The sequence below is a fragment of the Scylla paramamosain genome, chromosome 40 (genome assembly GCF_035594125.1).
Source record: "Scylla paramamosain isolate STU-SP2022 chromosome 40, ASM3559412v1, whole genome shotgun sequence".
NCBI lineage: Eukaryota > Metazoa > Arthropoda > Malacostraca > Decapoda > Portunidae > Scylla > Scylla paramamosain.
In genome coordinates, this window is record NC_087190.1 from 9,917,527 (window position 1) to 9,941,603 (window position 24,077).

The 24,077-nt window shown below is 40.6% G+C and overlaps 1 protein-coding gene across 2 annotated transcripts; it reads left to right on the forward strand.

Moving 5' to 3' along the window:
• Window positions 1–4,340: 4,340 nt before the first annotated feature.
• LOC135092599 (uncharacterized) lies at window positions 4,341–8,052 on the forward strand. 2 transcript variants are annotated; one of them, XM_063991204.1, is made up of 4 exons: window positions 4,341–5,056; window positions 5,173–5,240; window positions 5,356–5,453; window positions 6,421–8,052. In XM_063991204.1, exons 1-3 carry the CDS (start codon window positions 4,919–4,921, stop codon window positions 5,450–5,452), a joined length of 303 nt encoding a protein of 100 aa, XP_063847274.1. In that variant the 5' UTR covers window positions 4,341–4,918; the 3' UTR covers window position 5,453; window positions 6,421–8,052. The 2 variants fall into 2 exon arrangements, with proteins under 2 accessions (XP_063847274.1, XP_063847273.1); XM_063991203.1 differs by lacking the exon at window positions 6,421–8,052 and having other exon boundaries at window positions 4,349–5,056; window positions 5,356–5,673.
• The last annotated feature ends 16,025 nt before the right edge of the window (window positions 8,053–24,077 follow it).

Genomic DNA, 24,077 nt, shown 5'->3' on the forward strand with positions numbered 1-24,077 from the left:
TCATTCATTCTGTCTAAATCTGCCCGCTAGGCGATGGCATCCGATTCTGACCTAATTAATCTACCTATCTTTTGTGTCATCCGCAAATTTACTAACATCACTACTAATTCCACTAGCCAAGTCATTGATATATATTAGAAATAACAATGGCCCTAATACTGTTCCCTCTGGCACCCCACTAATTACATGATCCCCCCTCAGATTTCGAGCCGTTTATTACAACTCCTTGTCGCCTGTCACTAAGCCATGACCCTATCCAGCCTAACACCGTCCCATCTATCCCGTGTGCCCTAACCTTTCTCAGGAGCCTTTGATGGGGTACCTTGTCAAATTCTTCCCAATTGCCCCACTCTTTTGCATGTATAGCAAGTGTAGTGAGAAAAATGGTAGCCAGGAGCCATATGCTGGCCCCCACATCTGTAAAACTGCCACCATGTACCAAATTGCCTCCGCTGCATGTCCTCACTCTCTCCCTCACGGCGTCCCTCCAGGATCTTGTTCACGTGACAGGCTCGCTGCACGTCTGCCTGCTGCAGCTTCTCAGTGTCCCTTGCAGCTGCCTCCACAGCCAGTGCTGTTTCCTCAGCTTTCATTAAGTCCAAGTTGACGTCGGCCAACAACCTTGCTTGGATGTTCCTGTTGTCTATCCTGCATACCAGTCAATTTCAAAGCCTGTCAGCCAGCTGGTCTCCATATTCACAGTGCTCAGCGAGTTTTCGAAGATCTGCAACGAAAGTCAACACTGACTCAGCTGGCACCTTGAAACGAAAATTTAACTTGAAGCATTTCATGATGACAGATGGCTTTGGGCACGTGATTTTCCAACAGAGTTTTTTAGTTCACTGTAGGACTTCTTATCTGGCTTATCTGGCAGGCAGAGAGACCTGATTAACTCATAGCTTCTTCCCCCATACGAGTATACGGACATCATGGATTTCTTCTTTTCTTCCACAATGTCGTTGGCTATGAAGAAATGCTCCAGCCTCTCTACTTACTGGGTCCACACGTCCATGTCTTGATTAAACTCTTCAAGTTTGCCAATAGTCGTCACGTTGCGGGGAGAATCCTCGTCGCCAATGTAATAACGTGGACACAGGACAAAGTAAAAACTCAGGCAGCGATTGGCAGGTTGTTTTTGTCCAGACGTAAGTGGTGATAGCCTCTCCATGGCTGTAGCTGAACTGCCTCCTGAGCTTACAGCAGTCTCAGAACTCTACTCATTTGAACCCATAAGTGAAACAATGAATAAAGCACCAAGTATCTCAAACAGTTAACATTACAACACTACCCATTAAAATCCTTTGCAGTGATGTTTTTCCATGCCCTCGCTGGCCTAAACCATCAAAAGGCTTATGGACCTGATGGGGTCCCTCCTATTGTTATCCGAAACTGTGCCTAGTCAAACTCTTTCAACTCTGTCTATCAACATCTATCTTTCTTGCTGTCCTTCTATCCTTCTATCTATCCTTCTTGCTGGAAGTTTGCCTACATTCAGCCTGTTCCCAAAAAGGGTGACCGTTCTAATCCAGCAAACTACCGTCCTATTGCTTTAATTTCCTGCCTATCTAAAGTTTTTTAATCTGTCCTCAACAGGAAGATTCTTAAACATCCATCAATTCACAACCTTCTATCTGATCGCCAGTATGGGTTCTGTCAAGGCCGCTCTATCTTCTGGCTTTCCTTACTAAAAGACTCAGTAAGAAATCCCCTAAGCGAAGGTGCCTCTGGCGTTTTGCCTCTGCTAGTTTGGGAGAACTGAGGTATTTTGCTGATTTTCCTTGGAATGACTACTGCTTCCCTGTCAGAGACCCGTCTTTGTGTGCTGAAATGCATAAAAGAGGTGATAACTGACTGTCTTCATCCTCTCTCTCATCACCGGAATGCTGCATCTTTTGCTATCTTCTACCGCTATTTTCATGCTAACTGCTCTTCTGCCCTTGCTAATTGCATGCCTCCCCTCCTCCCGCGGCCTCGTTGCACAAGATTTTCTTCTTTCTCTCACCCTATTCTATCCACCTCTCTAATGCAAGAGTTAACCAGTATTCCCAATCATTCATCCCCTTCTCAGGTAAACTCTGAACTCCCTTCCTGCTTCTGTATTTAGACCTTCCTATGAATTGAACTCTTTCAAGAGGGAGGTTTCAAGACACTTAACCTTCACTTTTTGACCACCACTTCGGACCCTATTCGGGACCGATATCTCAGTGGGCTTTTTTTATTAGATTTTTGTTGCCCTTGGCCGGTGTCCCTCCTACATAATATATATATATATATATATATATATATATATATATATATATATATATATATATATATATATATATATATATATATATATATATATATATATATATATATATATATATATATATATATATATATATATATATATATATATATATATATATATATATATATATATATATATATATATATATATATATATACACACACACACACACACACACACACACACAGGGTGTCCATAAATTACGTGTGCACTTTTAAAATTTTACAACTTTAATAACATTTGTGATAAAAAAGAATCTGTAAAAGTATTAGAAAAAACAGAATTTCCATATTTCTTTATTGTTTTATTGTATTTTTTTTTTTTTAAGATTACACATGTCCACCATTATTAGTAATACAAAGGATAATATGATTTTGCAGTGCTCTAAAAACATTTGCCAATTGATTTACAGTAATGCCTGAAAGCACATTAGTTCTTTTAGCTTTAAAGTCGTCTAATGAAATAGGTTTGGTAACATACACAATTGGGTAAATTTATAGTTTAAGCCAATGTCCCCAATCTCTACCCACGGCCCACGGCGTTATTATTAATTTCCGACAAGTAGTGTAATCATTAGAAATGATGTGAATAATGAGAAGGACAAAATGAGGTAGGTTATTACCACGTAGTGTGTAATGGCTTAAACTATAATAAAACCCTAACCTAACCTAACCTAACCTAACAACTGAAGTTCAGGCAACAATACACCATTTATGTTTACCTGTGGACTTAGAAAAAGTTGAGAGCGCTGTGCATTCCCAGGCCTATTGTGGCGTTATTATTAATTTCCGACAAGTAGTGTAATCATTAGAAATGATGTGAATAGTGAGAAGAACAAAATGAGGTAGGTTATTACCACGTAGTGTGTAATGGCTTAAACTATAATAAAACCCACAATTGTTTTCACGTGTCCCTTAAAAAAAAAAAAAAATCTAATGCGAAGTCTGGCAAACGTGGAGGCCAAGAAAATGGTCCACCTCTTCCAATCCATCTGTTAGGAAATTTTTAGTTTAGAACTTTCTTGGACATCCTTAGACTTTCTTGGACTTCCTTGGACTTGTCGTAAAGGATTCTTCTACGGTTGGTACACTTACGTCGCTGACACGTGGCCTACCTGACCGTAGCCTATCATGGACAGAGCCTGTCTCTGAAATTTTTCATCTATTTGGCAATAGAGTTACTATGAGGTGGTTCTTTACTGTATTCAGATCTAAATTTTCTTTGCACAGCAATAGTGGATTTCATTTCATCCAACCAAAGGATACAGTTTACTTTTTCTTCCGATGAAGCCATAGGTCATAAGTAATTCTGAAAAAGAATTTTTAAAGTTTCGAAAAACTGTTAAAAATTGTGTTGAAGAAATACTAAATAACATTACTTAAGATTAGGTACACCAAGCTTTCTAATTCTTCTTCAAGATTTCTTAAAGTGCACAGGGGCTTTATGGACACCACACGCTATAACACTCCTTAATAAGCTACGCCTCCACGTTCGCCAGACTTGACTCCATTATTTTTTTTTTTTTTACTTTATTTCATTACTATTCTTTTTTTATGGGGACATGTAAAAACAATTGTGTATGTAATCAAACCACGTTCGTGAGACGACTTCAAAGCTAAAAGAACTAATGTGCTTTCGGGCATTACTGTAAATCAATTAGCAAATGTTTTTAGAGAAATGCAAAACCGTATATATATATATATATATATATATATATATATATATATATATATATATATATATATATATATATATATATATATATATATATATATATATATATATATATTGTAAATGTCCCCAGGTCGGACTCCTCTTCTGATGACGACCCTAACTGTTTTGACATCCGCCCCCCCCCCCGCAACTTTTTCTTCATTAACTTCTCTAACATTCGCGGTCTAAGATCTAATTTTCAATCCTCAGGCTCCTCTTCTAAACCTCAATTCAGGCTCCTCTTCTAAACCTCATCTTCTTTTCCTTACTGAAACACAGGTGTCTGAGGCAACTAACAGCAGCCCTTTTTCTGTTCCCTCCTACTGTATCTATCTTCATTTTCAATCCAAAGCTGGATGTTGCGTTTATGTGCTTAACGACTTAGGCTGCTCTCGTGCCCACGCTCTTGAATCGTCTGAGTTTTCCACCATCTGGCTACGACTACAGATTCACTCTCAAACTAAATTATCTGTGCTGTATACCTCTCACTGTATACTCCTCTGACTCTAAGAAATTCTTTGACTAGTTAACTTCCAAAGAGGAGCACATTCTGATTATCTTCTCTTTTGCAGAGATCTCCATTCTTGGAGACTTTAATGTCCACCACCAACTTTGGCTTTCCTCTCCCTTCACTGACCATCCTGGTGAGCTAGCCTTCAACCTTGCTATCCTCCATGACGTAGAGCAATTGGTGCAACACCCTACTCGTATTCCTGACCGCCTTGGAGATACGCCCAACATTCTTGACCTTTTCCTGCCCTCTAATCTTTCTATTTATGCTCTCATCCTTTCTTCTCCGTTGGGCTCCTCAGATCACAATTGTATCATTAAAATGATATGTACCATCTATTATTTATTTATACAATATATTTTTGTTATCTGTGTTAAAGAAAATGTAAGTTGTGTTCTGTTGGAATGGGAGAAGTTTGGTACGCTTCTTTGTGGTGTTTTGTTTCACCCACTACCTGTGAACATGGTCGGCCTGGCGGGTTGTCTAAGCCGGCCCACCAATGTACTGTGGGTTGTTGTGTTGGATGGTCCTCTGTGCTACAGGTTAGTTGTGTTTATTTATATACCTTGTGCTGTGAATTAGTATACTGTGGTGAAGGTTACAAGCAAAGGATGTGTTTAGTAGCTAAGGTAATACAAGTGATATTATTGTTTGCCAGACGGAGAATGTAGGGACGCCCTGGACTTTCATGTCGGTTGGTGTGTTGGTTGGTCCTCCGTGCTACAGGTTAGTTGTGTTTATTTACCCGTCATGTGCTGTGATTAGTATAATTTGGTGAAGGTTACAAATAGAGGATGTATTAGTAAGATAGGGTAATGTACAAGGGATATATTGTTGCCAGACAGAGTTGTGAGGACGCCCTGGACTGGATGATAGTTGGGGTGGTGACATGTCAGGTGTGCTACGGGGATTCGAAGAGCGTCAGTGTGGGCCACTGAAGTGAGTACATTATGGGAATTTATTGAGTATTATGAGTGATATACAAGTGAAGTTTAGTTGGATTTTGTATACTGATTGTTGCTTTATTTTTATATTTGGGATATGATTGTAACGGATGTCAGAATCTCTACATGAAGTGTTATTTTCTTGGTACCATTGTGAGGGATTGAACTGGGTGTACTATGATATGTGGATGTGTATTGATTAGCCCATGTTTGCAGGTCGAATCACTTCAAGCAATAAACACCTGTTACGATTTGTGGTTTATTACACATTTGGAATCCCCAACAACAATCTCATATCTGTATCTTGTCCAATTTCTCCAATCCCCCCTCAGGATCTCCCTAAGCGAAGGTGTTTCTAACGTTTTGCCTCTACTAGTTGGGGGGAACTGCGGAGGTATTTTACTGATTTTCCTTGGAATGACTACTGCTTCCGTGTCAGGGACCCGGCTTTGTTTGCTGAGCGCATAACAGATGATAGTCACTGGCATGGAGGCGTACAGCTTTCGAGTACATTACAATATCAAATTATTACAATTCCATCTTTTAATCTTTAATTTATTTATGGGTACACGGCAACCTTTAAAAATGTGCGAGGGGGTACAGAGAAACAAAAAGGTTAGGAACTCATACTATAGTGAGATGAGAGAGAGAGAGAGAGAGAGAGAGAGAGAGAGAGAGAGAGAGAGAGAGAGAGAGAGAGAGAAAGGGAAGTGGAATTCCCTGGAGATTCAGAAGCCTACTTCCTTATCGCCACACCTCCGCTCTCTCTCTCTCTCTCTCTCTCTCTCTCTCTCTCTCTCTCTCTCTCTCTCTCTCTCTCTCTCTCTCTCTCATATGCAGGAAACATGCTAACTCCGTCAGCGAAACAAGTAAGAATCAGTGTCATGTGGTGTGTGTGTGTGTATGTGTTTCAGTAAATACCTGGAATAAGACCACTGAGTAATGGAAGAATAATTTTTCAGATGTCTGTTCACAAGAACATGCTACAGAAGGGTTTCCTGACGCAGATGATGCACTCCTGCAAGATTGTGCAACAGAAGAGGCCAATGGGACATTTGACCAAACTGTGGTTCGTAAATCATTAGTTAAGGAAGATACAAGTTGGGAGTCATCTGAGTCAAAACTGTTCATCACAATTGAAAATAAAAGAATTATAAAAAGAAAACAGGCCATTAAAAGACGAGCGTGCTACATTAAAGGCCAATGTATCGAAAGTTGACGAAAGCGTCGTACAATCTACAGCTGAAGATATATTACATCCTATTTTCACTAAAACATATCTGAACTGATAAACAAAAGAAAAAAAAAAGACAAATCATGACCAGATTGCATTGCAGCAGCTTTCACTGAAGAGCAGTAGCAGTTAAAGGAATGTCTTTACCTTGTATTTCAACGCTGAACGAAAAAGCCAGAAATTTTCAGTGTGAGCCTGCCGTTATGTTTTATCACTGGTGTGTGTGTGGTGAGGGTGGAAAGGCCAGAGTGGCTGTTCCCTCGTTTCTTGATACTTCACCGTCCCCTGTGAGATCTGAATTAGACTGGTGCCATGCTTTCTTGTGTCAGGGCACAGTTGAGATTGACGGGATCGAATATCCTGTCACAGTTTTGAGAGAAATGGCCGCACAGCAGTCGCTGTGCAAGAATGTAACTAGGAGGCGAGTTGTCTCCGATCAGCCTCTCCGGGGAGTTGGGACTGCAGAAAGCTTCGTCACGGCAGAGATTAGGTTGTCATGTTACTGACCGTGGAGGCGTGGGTGGCACTAGCTGAGAACATGCCAGTGTCAGGCGTTGATTTCCTCCTGGGGAATGACCTGGCTGGTGGGAGAGTTTGGTTGCAGTCCCTATCTGCATAGGCCGACTAGGATGTAGAGGTTCCTGAGAGTGCTGACTCTGCTTGCCGTGTTACTTGCCCTAAGGCGAGGTGAGCACTCCGGCGTCAGATGCCAGTGGGATCTGTGACTTTTGGGGTCAATTGTAATAAGGGAGGGCCACCACAAGAGAAGTGCAGTATTTGTATTGATGCTGCAGTGGCGACAGAGTGCCCAGAAGCCTGTCCTGCTGCTGGCAAGGGTGTGAGCGAGTCAGAGTCAGATATGTCTTTGAGTCATTGTGATGGGACTTACTGAAGAAGCGCAGAGCCACTGCAGAAAGCATCTGACTTTGGTGAAGTGTTGCCGGGGTAAAGCTGGACTGATGGGTTTGTGTCGTTTGTTTGATGGCTTGTCTTACCCTGCGGAGCCTCTCGGAGGTGATGCTGAGGCAGAGTTGTCACCTGGAGATGAGACTGTGGGTGCTGGTACTCAGTCTGGGCCCCAGTCGGTTGTGTATGATAGGTCAGGGGCCACTGCTGAGGGCAGGGAGATTTCTGGCTCTGCTTGGGAGGTGGGAGTTTCCTCCCCTGCGTAGTGTAGCAGGGGCAGGGAGCAGGCTGTTCCCCTGCCGGGATCAGACATGGTGGGTGTTTGCTCACATAGTGAGCCACCCATGCTGGCAGCTACTACTACAGCTATTAGTGAACCTGAGGAGGGTTCTGTCCCTCATGTATGTGCTGCTCCACTACTTCCCAAGACAGGAATGGATGGCAAGGAAATTGATAGTCGGGCAGTGTTTGTAGTAACACCATTGTTACTATCCAGCGGAAAGAAGACAGAGATTTGTTGCTCTTTTCTGAGGTGCCATCCGCAGTTAAGGAGGTATAGGTGTAGATAGCACGAAACAGCCGGGTGTCTGGCCGTTTTAAAGTCAGGATAACTTGGGAGCGTTTGACGTAGTTTTGGTGGTCGGAAATGGCCACATTTGTTGGGCGTCATCGTGTGGGTGAGGCTGGCAACCTTGATGACCTCTTGTCTGGGGCCCCTCACCCCCGTATTATGGCTACTGTTGTTTCTCATAGTATGGGGGTTATTTGTGATGTTGCTCGCCCGATTCCTCCTTCTGGGGCATGTTGTGATGATAATGACGCGAGCGTTACGGCGCGGCGTCGGAAAGTAGCGCCAAGTGAGGCTGCCTGTGATGATTTATTGCTTGCTGCTCAAAAGGCACCCTCTGTGTTGCTGGGGGCTTTGGCCAAACTGTTAAATGTCAGGTGTTGGGTCTGAATACCGTACTATTTGGTGATAAATGTTGGCTTCCTTGAAACGACAAGGTATCGAGGATGATGAGAGAGGCTTGCACACCAGAGCAGTTGCTGGGACCAGTGGGGCTGGCCCAGGGTCACTATGGCCGGTGCCAGGTTGGAGCCGGTGTTTGTTGCTTTGTGACGGCCGCATGTGTTTGTTTGGCTCTTTGTGCAGGAATGGGCGTGCTGCATCCTGGAATGGAGCAGCCGTCAGCTCGTTGTGGCAGTACCTGTATCAAGAGGCCTGTGGGAGGAGGAGCAATGAGTGACAGTAGTGTTGCGCCTGGTAATGGAAAGCAAGCTTGGCTGTGTCAAACCCGGGAAGAAGTATTATTTTGTTTTGTTAACAGGAGCCAGATGGCCCCTTTTGCCAGGGAAGTTTTGCCAGGGAATTGCCATTTTCATTTTATCAGTTTTATGGGTGTAGCATGGAAGCTCCACGGAGCCATGAGCAGGCAAGCAGAAGTGATGTTGAAGAGTGTGAAAGCCAAGAAGTGAGACTGATGTGTCCTCCAGTGAGGAGTTTTGAAGGGACCAATTTCCTTGGTGGCCCAAAGGAAAGTTTTATTTGGCCAAGAAGAATAATACCTGGAAATTGCCATGATGTTGCACCAGGAGGCTACGGTCCCTGGTGGGCTCATCGTGTGGTGCAAAAAGGTAGGGATGTCATTGTTGCATGGTGAATCTTATAAATTTACCGTGTGAAGAAAGTACCGAAGGATTAGGCTGTGTAGTGAAGAGAGGAGAGATGAGAGTAGGTGAAGTAGAGACAGCAGAGAACCAAGAAGGCGACGGAGACAGAAGAGAAAAGAGCCACGGAAGAAGCTGGCGCAGTTGTAGCTGATAGCAGAGAGAGATAAGTGAAATGCCCTGCAGAAGAAAAATTCCACACCGACATAGCCGTGAAGACCATAGGTCTTGGCATTTAATCAAAGGGGTGGACTGATTGTATTCGATTTTTTTAGTCTGAACGTTTTCGACAGACTAACATGTTTAAGAATGAATATTTTCGACAATGATTTGGCAACTTAGACTGATTATTTTCGATGGTTCTGCAATATATTTTTCAATCATGATTATTTTCGACACATTAAAAACATTGGTTGGAATGTTTTCGAAACTAAATAAACTTCACTATGAATGTTTCCGACAGTAAAAAAAATATTGAACTGAATGTTTTCGACACTAAAAAATGGTAAATTCTGAATGTTTTCGACACTGGATAAAATGAACTGTCACATCACGTCACGTTTAGACTTAAACAAAAGACTATAAAAACTAGAAAAAAGCTATCACACGTCACACTTAAAAAGACTAGAAAAAAATCCTGTGCTCTGCTCTACAGATTGAGCAAGTGGATCCAATCCTTTCTACACAGTAGTCACAGTAGTAGCTATGACCGCAAGGAATCAGAATGAATCTGACATCTTTCACCTGGAAACACACCTTGCAATTCATCGGATTGTCTGCTACTTCCTCTTCCTCTTCCTCTTCTTCCTGAGGTTCAATGTCAATGTTTTCTTCATCAAGTTCGAGATCAAAATCCACATGTCTCTTCTTGAAACTAGTCACAGTATGTGACATGGCACTCAGGAATTGCATTGGTGTGTAGGTCTCATCTCCAAGCTTTCCAAAGTAGAGACGTCTTCTTTCCATGTTTCTTTTTGACACAATTTTCCTTGGCCTGTTAAGTGTTGTCAGGCCATTGTTCGTGCGAGTGATATCTAATTCTGCCCTCTTGCTGGTCTTATTCATCTGCACACAAAAGTGCCAGAAAGATGGGTGATTCACCTTGCATTCACGATTTAATCTTGAGTGTAATGACTCGCAATCGTTGTTTGTGGAGCGATCAAGGGAAAAGCTTCGAGGAATGCTTTTCGACTTGCTTTCTCGAAATCAGACATGCCGGCAACAGGCTTGAAAGCTGGCGCAATCGTCTTCAGTTTTGCAAGCACACCCTTGTACAGCTCAAAGCTTTTGTTCGTCATAAGGACGTGGAGAATGGGCAGTACATTGCCTTTGAAAACACCATGGACAATAAAGTACTGCTTGTAGGGCCTCGGTGTTGCAAAAAAGGTGGCGTCGAAAGCAATTTCTTTGACTTCAGACAGATGTTCCTTCATTCCGTCAGAAAGAAACATCACTGCCTTGTCTTCACCAACCTCAACACTGGCTGCAAAGTTGTGACCATATGTACTGTTTTGGCGAAGGCTTTCAACCACCTCCTCGTGGCAAGAAGGAATGTTCGGCTGCTGTGCTCGCCTATTTTTATACAAAGATGATTCAATCTGCTTGAATGTTACTCTCCCACCTACAGAGCTGTTGGATGCTGCTGCATCATCAAAGGCACGTCGTAGAGACCGAGTGTCCTGCAGGTTGCACACCTCGTTTCGCAGGTCCCTGAGGAAGCTGAACTTGTCATACTCATAAGCCTCGAGATCATGATTGTGTGCAGCTCCCTTGAGAGCATGATCTTCATCCAACACTATCTTCGCAGTACCTTTGCAGTGGCGAGAATGTTTGAGTGCACAGGTTAGGTAAATGTATTTGCCATTCTGTGACTTCTTGTTTTTGCTGTAGATGAAGGCATCAAACAAGATCATCTTAGTTCTTCCTTTCTTGTACGTCCCCTCTGTGTAGTTGCTCATCGTGGTCGCGGAGGTCGGAAGGTCACTCAACACGTAGTCTGTGACAAGAAAGACTACAATATAATATAATATGTAACAATAATATGAAAGATTGATCTAACTATGTGACGTGGTAATGCCTCTGTCCCTCCCCTTTTAACGAAACAAAAATCAAGTCACCTTCTCTCTCTTCTTCCTCTCTATCTTCCTCTCTCTAAACAATGAATCAATATACTAGTTCTAACACTGCCATCCAATCCATATCAAGCTTAACCAATAGACAAATAGAAATAATGAAATGAGTGAACCGTTTCGAAACACTTGAACACCGAGCTTGGCATCTACACCTACACTAATGTTATGATGCCCAAACCTTGCTACATATATTCAACACTCACCACACACCTTGCTGGCCAGGGAAATACTAGTTCTAACACTGCCATCCAATCCATACCAAGCTTAACCAATAGACAAATAGAAATAATGAAATGAGTGAACCGTTTCGAAACACTTGAACACCGAGCGAGGATGGACGGAGGAGAACAGGAACCAAGATGGAAAATTTTAACCATACTCAATATCTCGCTTGGCATCTACACCTACACTAATGTTATGCTGCCCAACCCTTGCTACATATATTCAACACTCACCACACACCTTGCTGGCCAGGGAAATCACTCGCAGGAAGGTTATACTAGCAGGAATATCACACCAAACAACATCGCTCTACACTGGTGATAGGAACCCCCACAGCAACCGTCCCTAGTATGAGACAAGCCCAACACCGCTACACAAAGGTCCTGGATTTTGTACAGCTTTTTTTTTCTTAGTTAATAGCCGGTAATGCACGCATAAGAAGCTGGCTAACACTAACTTTAGATACTAATTATGCACGTAACAAGATAATAATCAAAGAAGGTCTAAAATGGCTGAATGAAGTGTCGAAAATATTCCAAAAAATATTGATTTAGGTCAATGATGTGTCGAAAATAATCCAAACTGTAAATAGCTAGGTAATTGTTGTGTCGAAAATAATCCAAAACGGACACTAAATGTGTAAGAGTTGTGTCGAAAACAGTCCAAAAAAACATAAAATGGGTTGTCGAAAATAATACTTCTTGGCAAGAATCGAAAACATTCAGTTTAGATTACTTTTGTAGAAAATCGAAAACATTCAGACTAAAAAAATCGAAAATAATCAGCGACCTCAATCAAAGACATGTCTCAGAGGAGGAGTAGGAAGGGAAGGAAGAACCAGCAATCTAAGATGGATAGTCCAGTAGAAACCTCAGTTCTTTCCAGTTGTTGTTGTAATTAATCATGTCAATGCTGTAATAGTGTTGATATTTTGTGATGAGTATACGCCCTGAGTTGAATTTGTTGTATTTTGCCGCGAGTAGTTATGTGCTGCATTTGAAGTTGTACGTTCCTAAAATTTTTGTATGTTTGTATATTTTTCGAAAATTTTTGTTTATGAGGGGGCATGTTGCATGCAGCAATGTAAAATGAAGAGAAGAACTAATGAAAGAAGAAGTGAGACATGGTGATTCCCATCACGATTGATTATGCCATCTTTACCTTGTGGAACATTGAATTCAAGCTATACCTCTTTCAGGCATCTTGGTTATATCCCATTTATTTATTTTCATTCTTTTGGCTTTTATTCTTGCCAATAGTTTCTTTAATTTTATATACTGTGCTTGGATCACTTATCTTCAACTTCCTCATCTGTAATAACAATGACTTGGTGCGGATTTTGGGAGATGACAGCAAGGCCTCATCACTACTGGAAATCCGCTGGAAGTCTTGAAATCAGGAGGTTGTACAATGAACTGGGTGAGATCCTGTCCATCCCACTGTTATGCTGCGAGCTCTTCATCACCTGCACGCTTATCAATACTGCATTTGTCATTATTCTTACCAGCAAAATGTGCTTCTCCATGGCCAACTATTTAAATATAGTTTTCAACATTCTACAGTCAATGACAGTTGCAATGATTGGTAGGACATCGGATAACATAAAACACACGGTGAGTCACATAACGATTCTGACTTAAAGTCAATAAAGGCAAAACAGAATTATGTTAGACACACTGAAGTAGCACGAATAAAAAAAAATGGCAGTAGTGTTGATATGTTGTCCCCAGCTGGCTAGGTTGTGTCCAGCAGGTCTGAGTTGCCATTTGTATATTTTTTTTCTTGCGGTTTGCAGTGTTACCATGTCAGGCGAGGATACTACTCTCTCTCTCTCTCTCTCTCTCTCTCTCTCTCTCTCTCTCTCTCTCTCTCTCTCTCTCTCTCTCTCTCTCTCTCTCTCTCTCTCTCTCTTCAGCAGACAATATATATGATTACTTTTACATCCCTATATGTGCATAGTGTGTGTGTGTGTGTGTGTGCTTTCTCTCTCTCTCTCTCTCTCTCTCTCTCTCTCTCTCTCTCTCTCTCTCTCTCTCTCTCTCTCTCTCTCTCTCTCTCTCTCTCTCTCTCTCTCTCTCTCTCTGGCAAGAGATATCACTTTTACATCACGAGATGGGCATCGTGTGTGTGTGTGTGTGTGTGTGTGTGTGTGTGTGTGTGTGTGTGTTTGTGTGTGTGTGTGTGATCTAAGGAAGTTCATACAATTTCTCTCTCTCTCTCTCTCTCTCTCTCTCTCTCTCTCTCTCTCTCTCTCTCTCTCTCTCTCTCTGGCAAGAGATATGATCACGTCGCAAGACGAGCATCGTGTATGTGCGTGAGAGAGAGAGAGAGAGAGAGAGAGAGAGAGAGAGAGAGAGAGAGAGAGAGAGAGAGAGAGAGAGAGAACTCTCTTCCTTCACATAAAATTACAAGCACCTAATTACACACACACCCTTCACTCAAAATTCAAATTTATCATGGCGACTCCTACACTAGCCTCGGAGTCCCTATCTGGGAGGGGACTACAAATGTCCACAGGTCGGACTGCTCTTCTGGTATCGACCTTAAGTGTCTTGACACCCCTCTCAACTTTTCTTCAATAACTTCTGCAACATTCGCGGTCTTAAATCTAATTTTCAGTCTGTAAAACACCACTTCTCTTCCACTAAACCTCATCTTCTCTTCTCCACTGAAAAACATGTATCTGAAGTAACTGACAGTAGCTCCTTTTCTTTTCTCTCCTACTTTATCCATTTCCGATCCAAAGCTGGATGTTGTCTGTTAGCAATCGGTATATTTATAGCCTCCCAGAAGACAGGCAAATACGTGGTACACAGTAAACTTTGGGAAGAAAGAAGACAACCACTGACGAACAGAGAATTTCTATATCCTCTGGTTCCAAAGCTCCCAGCAGAGCTTCTCGAGCCAGTCGCATTTAACGACACAAAACACTACAAATACAAGAACACGCAGCCATCAGACAGAAAGGAGGGCCAGCCAACCGCTCTCAGATATGCCACGATACTCAGTAAGCTGAGGAGTCAGTGCAACTGAATTGTCTCCTCGAATTTCGAGCAGGCTTCTGGGGATGCTAGTCCTACCTACACTGGCAGGAGCATACTACTTTGAATACTTGATATTTAATGAGAACATAGGCCGTCTACCTCTAATATATATATATATATATATATATATATATATATATATATATATATATATATATATATATATATATATATATATATATATATATATATATATATATATATCCCCTCTGGTCTCTCCTTGCCTCTCACTGCCTTTTCCAAGTGCGTCTGTCCTCTGACCCACTTGGACACCAACTGAGTCGTGGGGGACAATGAGAGATGCCATGTGCTCTGCTACAAAGTGGGGGAAGTCATATGACAAAAAGGAGGACGGGGTGGAAGAGAGGAGGGATGAGGGGGAGGTAGGTAGCTGCCCCAGTCAGAAATTTGAGAGAGATCAGACGTCAGGCGTTCTGTGGCTTCCCTGCATGAACTGTTAACTTCCTGAAGGGTTGGACGTCTATGAAAAGACAAGGAAAAGTGCAGGTTGGTATCATCAGCGTAGGAGTGGATAGGACAAGAAGTTTGATTTAGATGATCATTAATGAATAAAAGAAAGTGTAAGTGATAGGACAGAACCACTACCAGAACCTACTATTGTGCTAATTGCTTTTCCTACTATTGTGCTAATTGCTTTTCCTTTCTTCTTTCTACGGTCAAGGTGGGTGGGGGTTGTCATCTGGCAACTTATAGCGCTTGCGCTCGTCCCACTCTGCCTTCTCCGTTATGTTTAATAATAATAATAATAATAATAATGAGGAACACCACTGTTAACAGATTTAAGAAAAGAATAGTGACCGTCTACCACAGCAGCAACAGAACGGTCAAAAAGGAAACTTAAGATAAAGTTACAGAGGGAAGAATAGAAGCCATACAAGGGTAGTCTGGAAACCAAAGCTTTGTACCAGACTCTATCAAAAGCTTTTGATATGTCTAAGGCAACAGCAAAAAATTCACTAAAATTTCTAAAAGAGGATGACCAAAAACTCAGTAAGGAAAGCCAGAAGATCACCGGTAGAGCTGCTTTGATGGAACCCATACTGGCGATCAGATAGAAGGTTGTGAAGTGATAGCTGTTTAAGAATCTTCCTGTTAAGGATAGGACAGTAGTTTGAGGTTTTAGTACGGCCATCCTTTTTAGGAACAGGCTGAATGTAGCCAAACTTCCAGCAAGAAGGAAAGGTAGATGTTGACAGACAAAGTTGAAAGAGTTGAAAGAGAACAATAGGAGGGATCCCATCAGTTCCATAAGCCTTCCGAGGATTTAGGCCAGCCTGGGCATAGAAAACATCATTGCGAAGAATTTTAATAGGTAGCATGAATTAGTCAGAGGGTGGAGAAGAGGAAGGAACAAGCCCTGACTCGTCCAAGGTAAAGTTTTTAGCAAAGGTTTGAGTGAAGAGTTCAGCTTTAGAGATAGATGTGATAGCAGTGGTTCTATCTAGCTGAAACAAAGGAGAGAAGAAGAAGCAAAGTTATTGGAGATATTTTTGGCTAGATGCCAGAAGTTAGGAGGGAAGTTGGATCTTGAAAGATTTTGGCACTTTCTATTAATGAAGGAGTCTTTGGCTAGTTGGAGAACAGACTTGGCATGGTTCCAGGCAGAAATATAAAGTGCATGAGATTCTAGTGATGGAAGGCTCAAGTGCCTTTTTGTGGGCCACCTCTCTATCATGTATAGCACGAGGCTCTGTTGAACTAAGATTTGGAAGGTTTAGGTCGAGAAAAAGAGTGAGGAATGTACGCCTCCATGCCAGACACTATCACCTCTGTCATGCGCTCAACACACAGAGACAGGTCTCTGACATGGAAGCAGTAGTCATTCCAAGGAAAATTAGCAAAATACCTCTGGCAAAACGCCAGAGGCACCTCCGTCTAGGGGAATCCTGAGGAGGGACTGGAGTAGTAGGACAAGATACAGATATGAGATTGTGATCGGAGAAGCCCAACAGAGAAGAAAGGGTAACAGCATAAGCAGAAGGATTAGAGGTTAGAAAAACATCAAGAATGTTGGGCGTATGAGTAATGCAGAAAAGTTCGCACTGGGTTGTGAGTACTACTACTACTTAGTAGTGCGTCGATATGTTATGAGTCGTGGAGAGGACTTCTAAGAAATTTATGAGCTACTCATAAGTGATAACGCTGGAGCAACAACAACTTGTGGCACCACAGCGCGGAAGCTTTTCGGTTAGATTTGCTTATATTTTACTTAAAAACTTTAATTCAAAGTTTTGTAAGAATTTAATGGCAGTTACAAGGGAGTGAATGTGGTTCGCTCGAACCGTACGTCTGGCACACAGCATGAGCGGGTCCCTGGCCTAAGGGGTAGACTCATTGAACCTACACTGGGAGCAGCGCAGCCCAAGGCTGCATGCTAAACCTAACTAAACCTCACTAGTCATTAATTAGAAAAACTATCTTATGCCAAAGTAGTTGAGTTACATTAGGTGTGGATCAGTTTGGTTTAGTATAGACTGGTATGATACAGTTAATGAAATGGGTTAGAGGGGAAAAAGAGCGGGTATTCGTTGGGCTGTTACAGGGCAACAACGCATATCTAAACTTGTGCCCTGAAAATATAGTCTTGCTATAATAATAATGTTTAAGTAAATAGTATTAAATAATTGCATAACTGCAGGGCTGGCTCCATGCTGCCAAGGTATACTGTCTTCTTGTGACTTCTTGTAAGCCGAGATGGACAGCGTCTACCACCAAAGTAAAATCCACACATATTCTTTTGTACGCATAATATATTGATAGATTTTCATTTCTGCACCTAGTACATTAACAAAGTTACTATATTTTACATTAAAGTGATAATAACATACCACCAAATCCTTATTACCAAGATAGTGTTTTTAACCAAATGTTAGCGCTGTTAGTAGCGGAAAATACTTCTTAGGAGTAGCTCATAAATCACTCAGCTAATATCTAAGAGTCGCCTTATGAGTTACTCTGCATAACTCAAAAGTCTGGTTCCTGGCTATGAGAAGAATTTGAAAGTTATGAGTATCTTTAAGAGGATCTTTTATGAAGATTTCTGCATGCCGGTGTCGTAGGTCGTGACCAGTTGATTTCAAGTGACCAAGAGCGCGCGCAGTCTTCCACTACTAGACGTATGATTCACTTACTCTCAGCCACGGCAACACACAGACTTCCCTAGACTCCCTCTTAGGGCTGCTTTCACAGTCGCTTGGTAACGTTCTCAAGCAAGAGCCTTACCAACCTGGTAACAGGCATTACCAGCAATTAGATCCAATTTCACAGTCGTTGTTTTCGTGGTTAAAGTGATTCCCAACCTGGTAACGATCATAACAAAACGAATATTTCTGCTTCAGTGATGTTAGTATGCCGGAGATGTTAGTATGCCTTATAAGACAAAATGAGTCATTTTATGACTAAAGAACTGACCACGCCAACACTAAAAGAGAATTAGAAAAAGACAAGGCATGAAAAGTTTAAATAATCACTGGTACCTTCAACACGCCTTATTCATTTACTGCAAACATGATTACATTTTGATTTAAATTCTTTCCTTTAAATATCTTTCTAATATTCGCCAAATTCTACGTATGCCGACAAGGCACATAAAAAATAATTTATTTATCTTCCTCAATGCGGTACACATACACTGTTAGATTGAAATATTTCGGGTTTTATGGATATAGCCCTAGCCTACTAATTTTAAGACAATTATTATTTATTTCTCGGCATTTTTTTTTTCTATCGTGATCAACCTATTAAAAGAATTAGCAATTAATCAAATAAACGAACTGAATTAATCTAAACCTAGCCTAATGAATGCAAGTTTAGTCCACTGAAGGAAATGATAATGTTATTTCAGTATTATCTAATATTTCTCTTGGGTGACAAATTCCATACACCCTATGCGTATGTGAGGACTATTACAGTTTTTAGCCAAGGAGACATAGTAGATGAAATAAGGATGACAGGTAGTGAAGTTTTCATCAGCTGGTGAAGTGAATTCACGCCACCATCCAAATTCTACCTAAATTTTATCATATTACTATTATAGCCTACAAAATGTTGTATTGTTACATAATTTTAATATACAATTTAGGGAAATAAAACAAGTACAAAAGGATAAGAACTTGTGATATTAGCAAGAAATAAATGCATTGGTAAGCTCCACTGGGAAGGCCCAGCAGCTCCCAAGCCAGCGTTACCAAGGGTTCCAGTTTCTGGTTAGGATCAAAACAAACAACATGAAGACAACCCAACTGACAACTTTATTGTATATGCACTTCTTGACGACCAATCAGATGTTTGCTACATATCTGACTCTGTGCTGGACAAGTTAGATACCCAAGGAGAGGAAGTGTGCTGGACAAGTTAGACACCCAAGGAGAGGAAGTGCAATTATGCTTATCGACTATGCTAGCTGAAGACACCATCACTTGTAAGAGAATAAGTGGGTTGGTGATAAAAAGGAATTGCAGTACCCAGCATAGACATAAAGTTGCCAAAAACCTACTCCAGAGATGCTGTTCCAGCTAAACATGGGTTAATTTCCAAAAAGGACTCAGTTCAGAAGTGGAACCACCTACAAGAAGTTGCAAATTTATTACCACCTTATTTTCCAGATGTAGAGGTGGGGCTGTTGATTGGACTCGACTCTGCTCAGGCCATTAAACCCTTAGAATGTGTACCAGGAAAAGGAAATGACCCTTATGCAGTACGCACTGCTCTGGGATGGAGTGTGGTGGGAATCATGAGTCCAGGTTACGAAGACACTAACACCTGTCAGTTACTAGTCACAGAAGAAAGAAAATGCCATTTCACACTGAAGACTTATGTAAAGGGAGTGAATCCCAGCGAGGTAAACAAAATGTTTCAATTAGAATTCTGTGAACAACCCACTGAAGAAAAAATGTCACAAGAAGATAGAAGGTTCCTGAAAAGTATGAAAGATAACATACACCAAAAAGTAGATGGTCACTATGAGGTGCCACTTCCCTTCAAAACAGACGCAGTGAAACTTCCGAATAACAGGCAATTAGCTACGAGTATGAGAAGACTCCAAAGACTGAGGACAAGATTGATCAAGGACCCTAAGTACAAGGATAATTATACAGTTTTATGAAACACTTGAAACACTTGAAACACTTTATTATACTTTGCATGAGTTAAAGCATAGATTAAATATATTTTTGAATAGCAAAGCAGCCCATATAAAGCCGAGGCTTTTTGGGCAGTATTACTTATAAGATAATTAAATTATCTTCTCAACCCCATTCCATATGTTGCCAGTAGCATAGGCAATATCTTTACATACACAAATATACATATTAACTTTGTCCATACATACATGTATACTAGCATGCATCCGCCCATACATACACACATTCACACAAAATCATAACACACATAGGCATATAAATGATATATGTAATATACATACACAAATGCAAACACGCATATATACACAATATTTTATTACAATGTACGTGACACCAGTGACATAACTATTTATTTTATTTTATTTTGTTTTGTGTTGCCTGATTGAATGAATGTTTGATTGTCAATTTAATAAGTGGAAATTATATATTTCTTAATTTTTTTTAAATGAAAGTATTGTGGGTAATAATCTAATGTGTTCTGGAATCGAATTCCATGTTTTTGGGCCAGTATAAGATAATGAATGTTGAAATATCGTTAGGTGGTGAAGTGGTATAAGAACATAAGAACATAAGAAATAAGGGAAGCTGCAAGAAGCGACCAGGCTTACACGTGGCAGTCCCTGTATGAAACACTCCTACCTATTTCCATCTGTTATCCCCATCCATAAACTTGTCTAATCTTCTCTTAAAGCTCTCTAGTGTCCTGGCACTAACTACATGATTACTGAGTCCGTTCCACTCATCTACCACTCTATTTGAGAACCAATTTTTTCCTATCTCCTTCCTAAACCTAAATTTTTCAAGCTTGAACCCGTTATTTCTTGTTCTACCTTGGTTGCTGATCCTAAGAATTTTGCTTACATCTCCCTTGTTATAACCCCTATACCACTTAAAGACTTCTATCAGGTCCCCTCTTAACCAACGTCTCTCTAGAGAATGTAAATTTAACCGCTTCAACCTCGCTTCGTAAGGAATACTCCTCATCCCCTGGATCCTTTTAGTCATTCTCCTCTGTACTGATTCTAATAGACCTATATCTTTCCTGTAATGTGGGGACCAGAACTGCACAGCGTAGTCTAGATGAGGTCTGACCAGCGCCAAGTATAACTTTAATATTACTTCCGGCCTTCTACTTTTAACACTCCTAAAAATGAATCCTAGTACCCTATTTGCCTTGTTTCTGGCTTCTATGCATTGTTTCCCTAGACGGAGTTCAGAGCTAACTATAACTCCTAAATCTTTCTCGTACCCTGTACCTACCAGAGTTTGGGTGTTTAATGTGTACCTATTGTGTGGGTTTCCTCTACCTACGCTAAGCACTTTGCATTTATTGATATTAAATTGCATTTGCCATCTATCCGTCCATTCATTCATTCTATCTAAGTCTGTCTGCAAGGCGATGGCATCCGCTTCTGACCTAATTAATCTACCTATCTTTGTGTCATCCGCAAATTTACTAACATCGCTACTAATTCCACTATCCAAGTCATTGATATATATTAGAAATAATAATGGCCCTAATACTGATCCCTGTGGCACCCCACTAATGACATGACCCCACTCGGATTTCGAGCCGTTTATTAGCACTCTCTGTCGCCTGTTACCAAGCCATGACCCTATCCAACCTAACACCTTCCCATCTATCCCGTGCGCCCTAACCTTTCTCAGGAGCCTTTGATGGGGCACCTTGTCGAATGCTTTACTAAAGTCCAGATATAAGATATCATAACTATCACCATTATCTACTGCCTCGTACACCTTACTGTAAAAACTTAACAAGTTTGTCAGGCAAGACTTCCCCTTCGTGAAGCCATGCTGTGACTGATTTATCAAGTTATGTTTGTCTAAATGTTCCCTAATGTTCCTGGCTATTATTGACTCTAACATTTTACCTACAACTGAAGTTAAGCTGACAGGTCTATAATTAGACGCTAAAGTTTTATCCCCTTTCTTAAAGATGGGTACTACATTAGCCTGCCTCCACATTACTGGTACCTCACCCGACTCCAGTGATTTCCTAAAGACAGAAACTAACGGCTCACTAATAATCTTTTTACATTCCTTCAGTACTCTGGGATATATTTCATCAGGTCCTGGTGACTTGAACTTTTTTAGCCTATCTATCTCCTGCTCCACTATCTCCCTAGTTATGGAAATATCCGTCAGCTTCTCATACTCATCTGCTCTAAACACCTGTTCACTATCTGGCATATCCTGCATGTTTTCCTGAGTGAAGACAGTTAAAAAATAATCATTCAGAAGTTTACTAATCTCCTCCCCAGAACTAACCAGCTCCCCATCTGCTGCCTTTAATGGACCTACAGTATCCTTATTTTTCGTCCTGTATACCTGATAAAATCCCTTGGGGTCCGTCTTCGCCTGGCTGGCTACCTTTAATTCATAATTGTCCTTAGCTTTCCTCGTTAACTTCCTGACTGTTCTAACTAATTCATTATACTGTGTCCTTAAAACTTCCTCACCTGCCTTTAATCTCTTATATACACTTCTCTTACGCCCTATATAATGCTTTAACCTAGCAGTCATCCATTTAGGGTCATTTTTTTGTGATCTTATTGTTTTATATGGGATATTTGCTAATTGACCTGTATGAACTTTATCTACGAAATATTTATACAATTCATCTACATTTACTTCACCTAAACCCCTCATCTCGTTCCCTACCATCCTCTCCCCTCCCTCATCAACTCGCCTCGACCTTACCTCTCTCATTTCACCATGACCTGACATTCCAAGATACTCACACCTATCTCCCCCCTTCCTCTTTCCTCCTCCCTTCTGGAGCCTCACCTCACCTCCCTCATCCTGCCTTATCTCTCTGAACTCCGTCCCTGACCTGACCTCACCCTGCATCCTTTGCCAGTCCACTCCTTGGAGGTACCTTTTTAATTCTTCAAAATCTGCTCTCCTAAAGTCAGGTATTTTACTAGTGTTTTTATTTCTAACAGTTTCTTCCCATTCTAGATTGTACCTAATTTATGGTATGGAGAGGTTGTCTCGAGCACGTGTAGGATAGTTATGTTGATGTCTTATAGCTGTATTGTTTGTGTCTTTAATTTGTTTGTACATCTGAATTCCAATTTGCACTTTATTAATATCAAATAACTTCAATATATTTGTCTCTTTGAAAAGAAGTTGTGTATGAGCAAAATAGTCACTGAATGTTATGATTCTAATTATTTTTTTTTTGCAATCTGAAGAGTGGTATCAGGTGTGTTGGATAGGTGTTGCACCAGATAGGTATGCAGTACTGTAAGTGTGGTAAAACATGTGCATTGTATAAAATTATAAGTACATATTGTGGAACTAAATCTTTAATCTGGTACAGGAGGGAAACAATCCTGGATAATTTCAGCATGAGATTTGATATGTGTGGTTTGAAAGTCATATTTTCATCATAGGTTATTCCTAGTAAGTTATGGTGATTAGTTATATTAATAATCTTATCATGATAAAACAGAGGTGGCAGTATATTTATGGGCTTATTGGTAAATAGCATGTAATATGTTTTGCTGGGATTTACAGTTAGTCTATTACTTGTACACCATTTGTGGAAGGTTTTTAGATCTATGTTAGCTGTTTGTATCAATGTAATAGGATCGTTTCCAACAATGTAAAAAGTTGAGTCGTTGGCAAAAAGAATTGTTTTTAGGTTAGAAAAAATTTGTGTTATGTCGTTAATATATAAGAGGAAAAGAATTGGTCCTAACACGCTGCCTTGAGGAACTCCATATTGAATTTGAAGTGGCTTTGAAAATGAATTGGAGAATTTTGTGGATTGTGTTCTATTGGAAAGGTAGTCGCAGAACCAATCATGTATAATTCCTCTTATCCCATAGTAGTGTAATTTCTTTATTAATATATCATGTCTCACAGTATCAAATGCTTTTGAGAAATCAACATATATACTTAATAGGGAATTTTGCTTATCTAGTGATGAGTATATTTGTTCACTGAAAGTGTTCAAAGCATTAAAAGTATTTAAACCTTGACGGAATCCAAATTGTTCATTATTTAGTATATTTCTAGTTTGTAGGAAGCAAATGAGATGTTTTTTTCATTAATTTTTCAAAGATTTTAGAAAAGATACTTAGTAGGGAGATAGGTCTATAGTTTCCAATATCGTCTTTGGAGCCTTTTTTATAAATAGGGATAACCGTAGCATGTTTAAGGCATTGTGGAAACTTTCCAGAATTAATAGATTGGTTAAAAAGGATAGATAATGGAATTGCA

Coding starts and splice junctions, on each gene's coding strand:
- LOC135092599 (XM_063991204.1), top strand. CDS start 4,919: ATGGGAGAAGTTTGGTACGCTTCTTTGTGGTGTTTTGTTTCACCCACT. Junction 5,057..5,172: donor GATGGTCCTCTGTGCTACAG/GTTAGTTGTGTT, acceptor ATTGTTTGCCAG/ACGGAGAATGTAGGGACGCC. Junction 5,241..5,355: donor GTTGGTCCTCCGTGCTACAG/GTTAGTTGTGTT, acceptor TATTGTTGCCAG/ACAGAGTTGTGAGGACGCCC.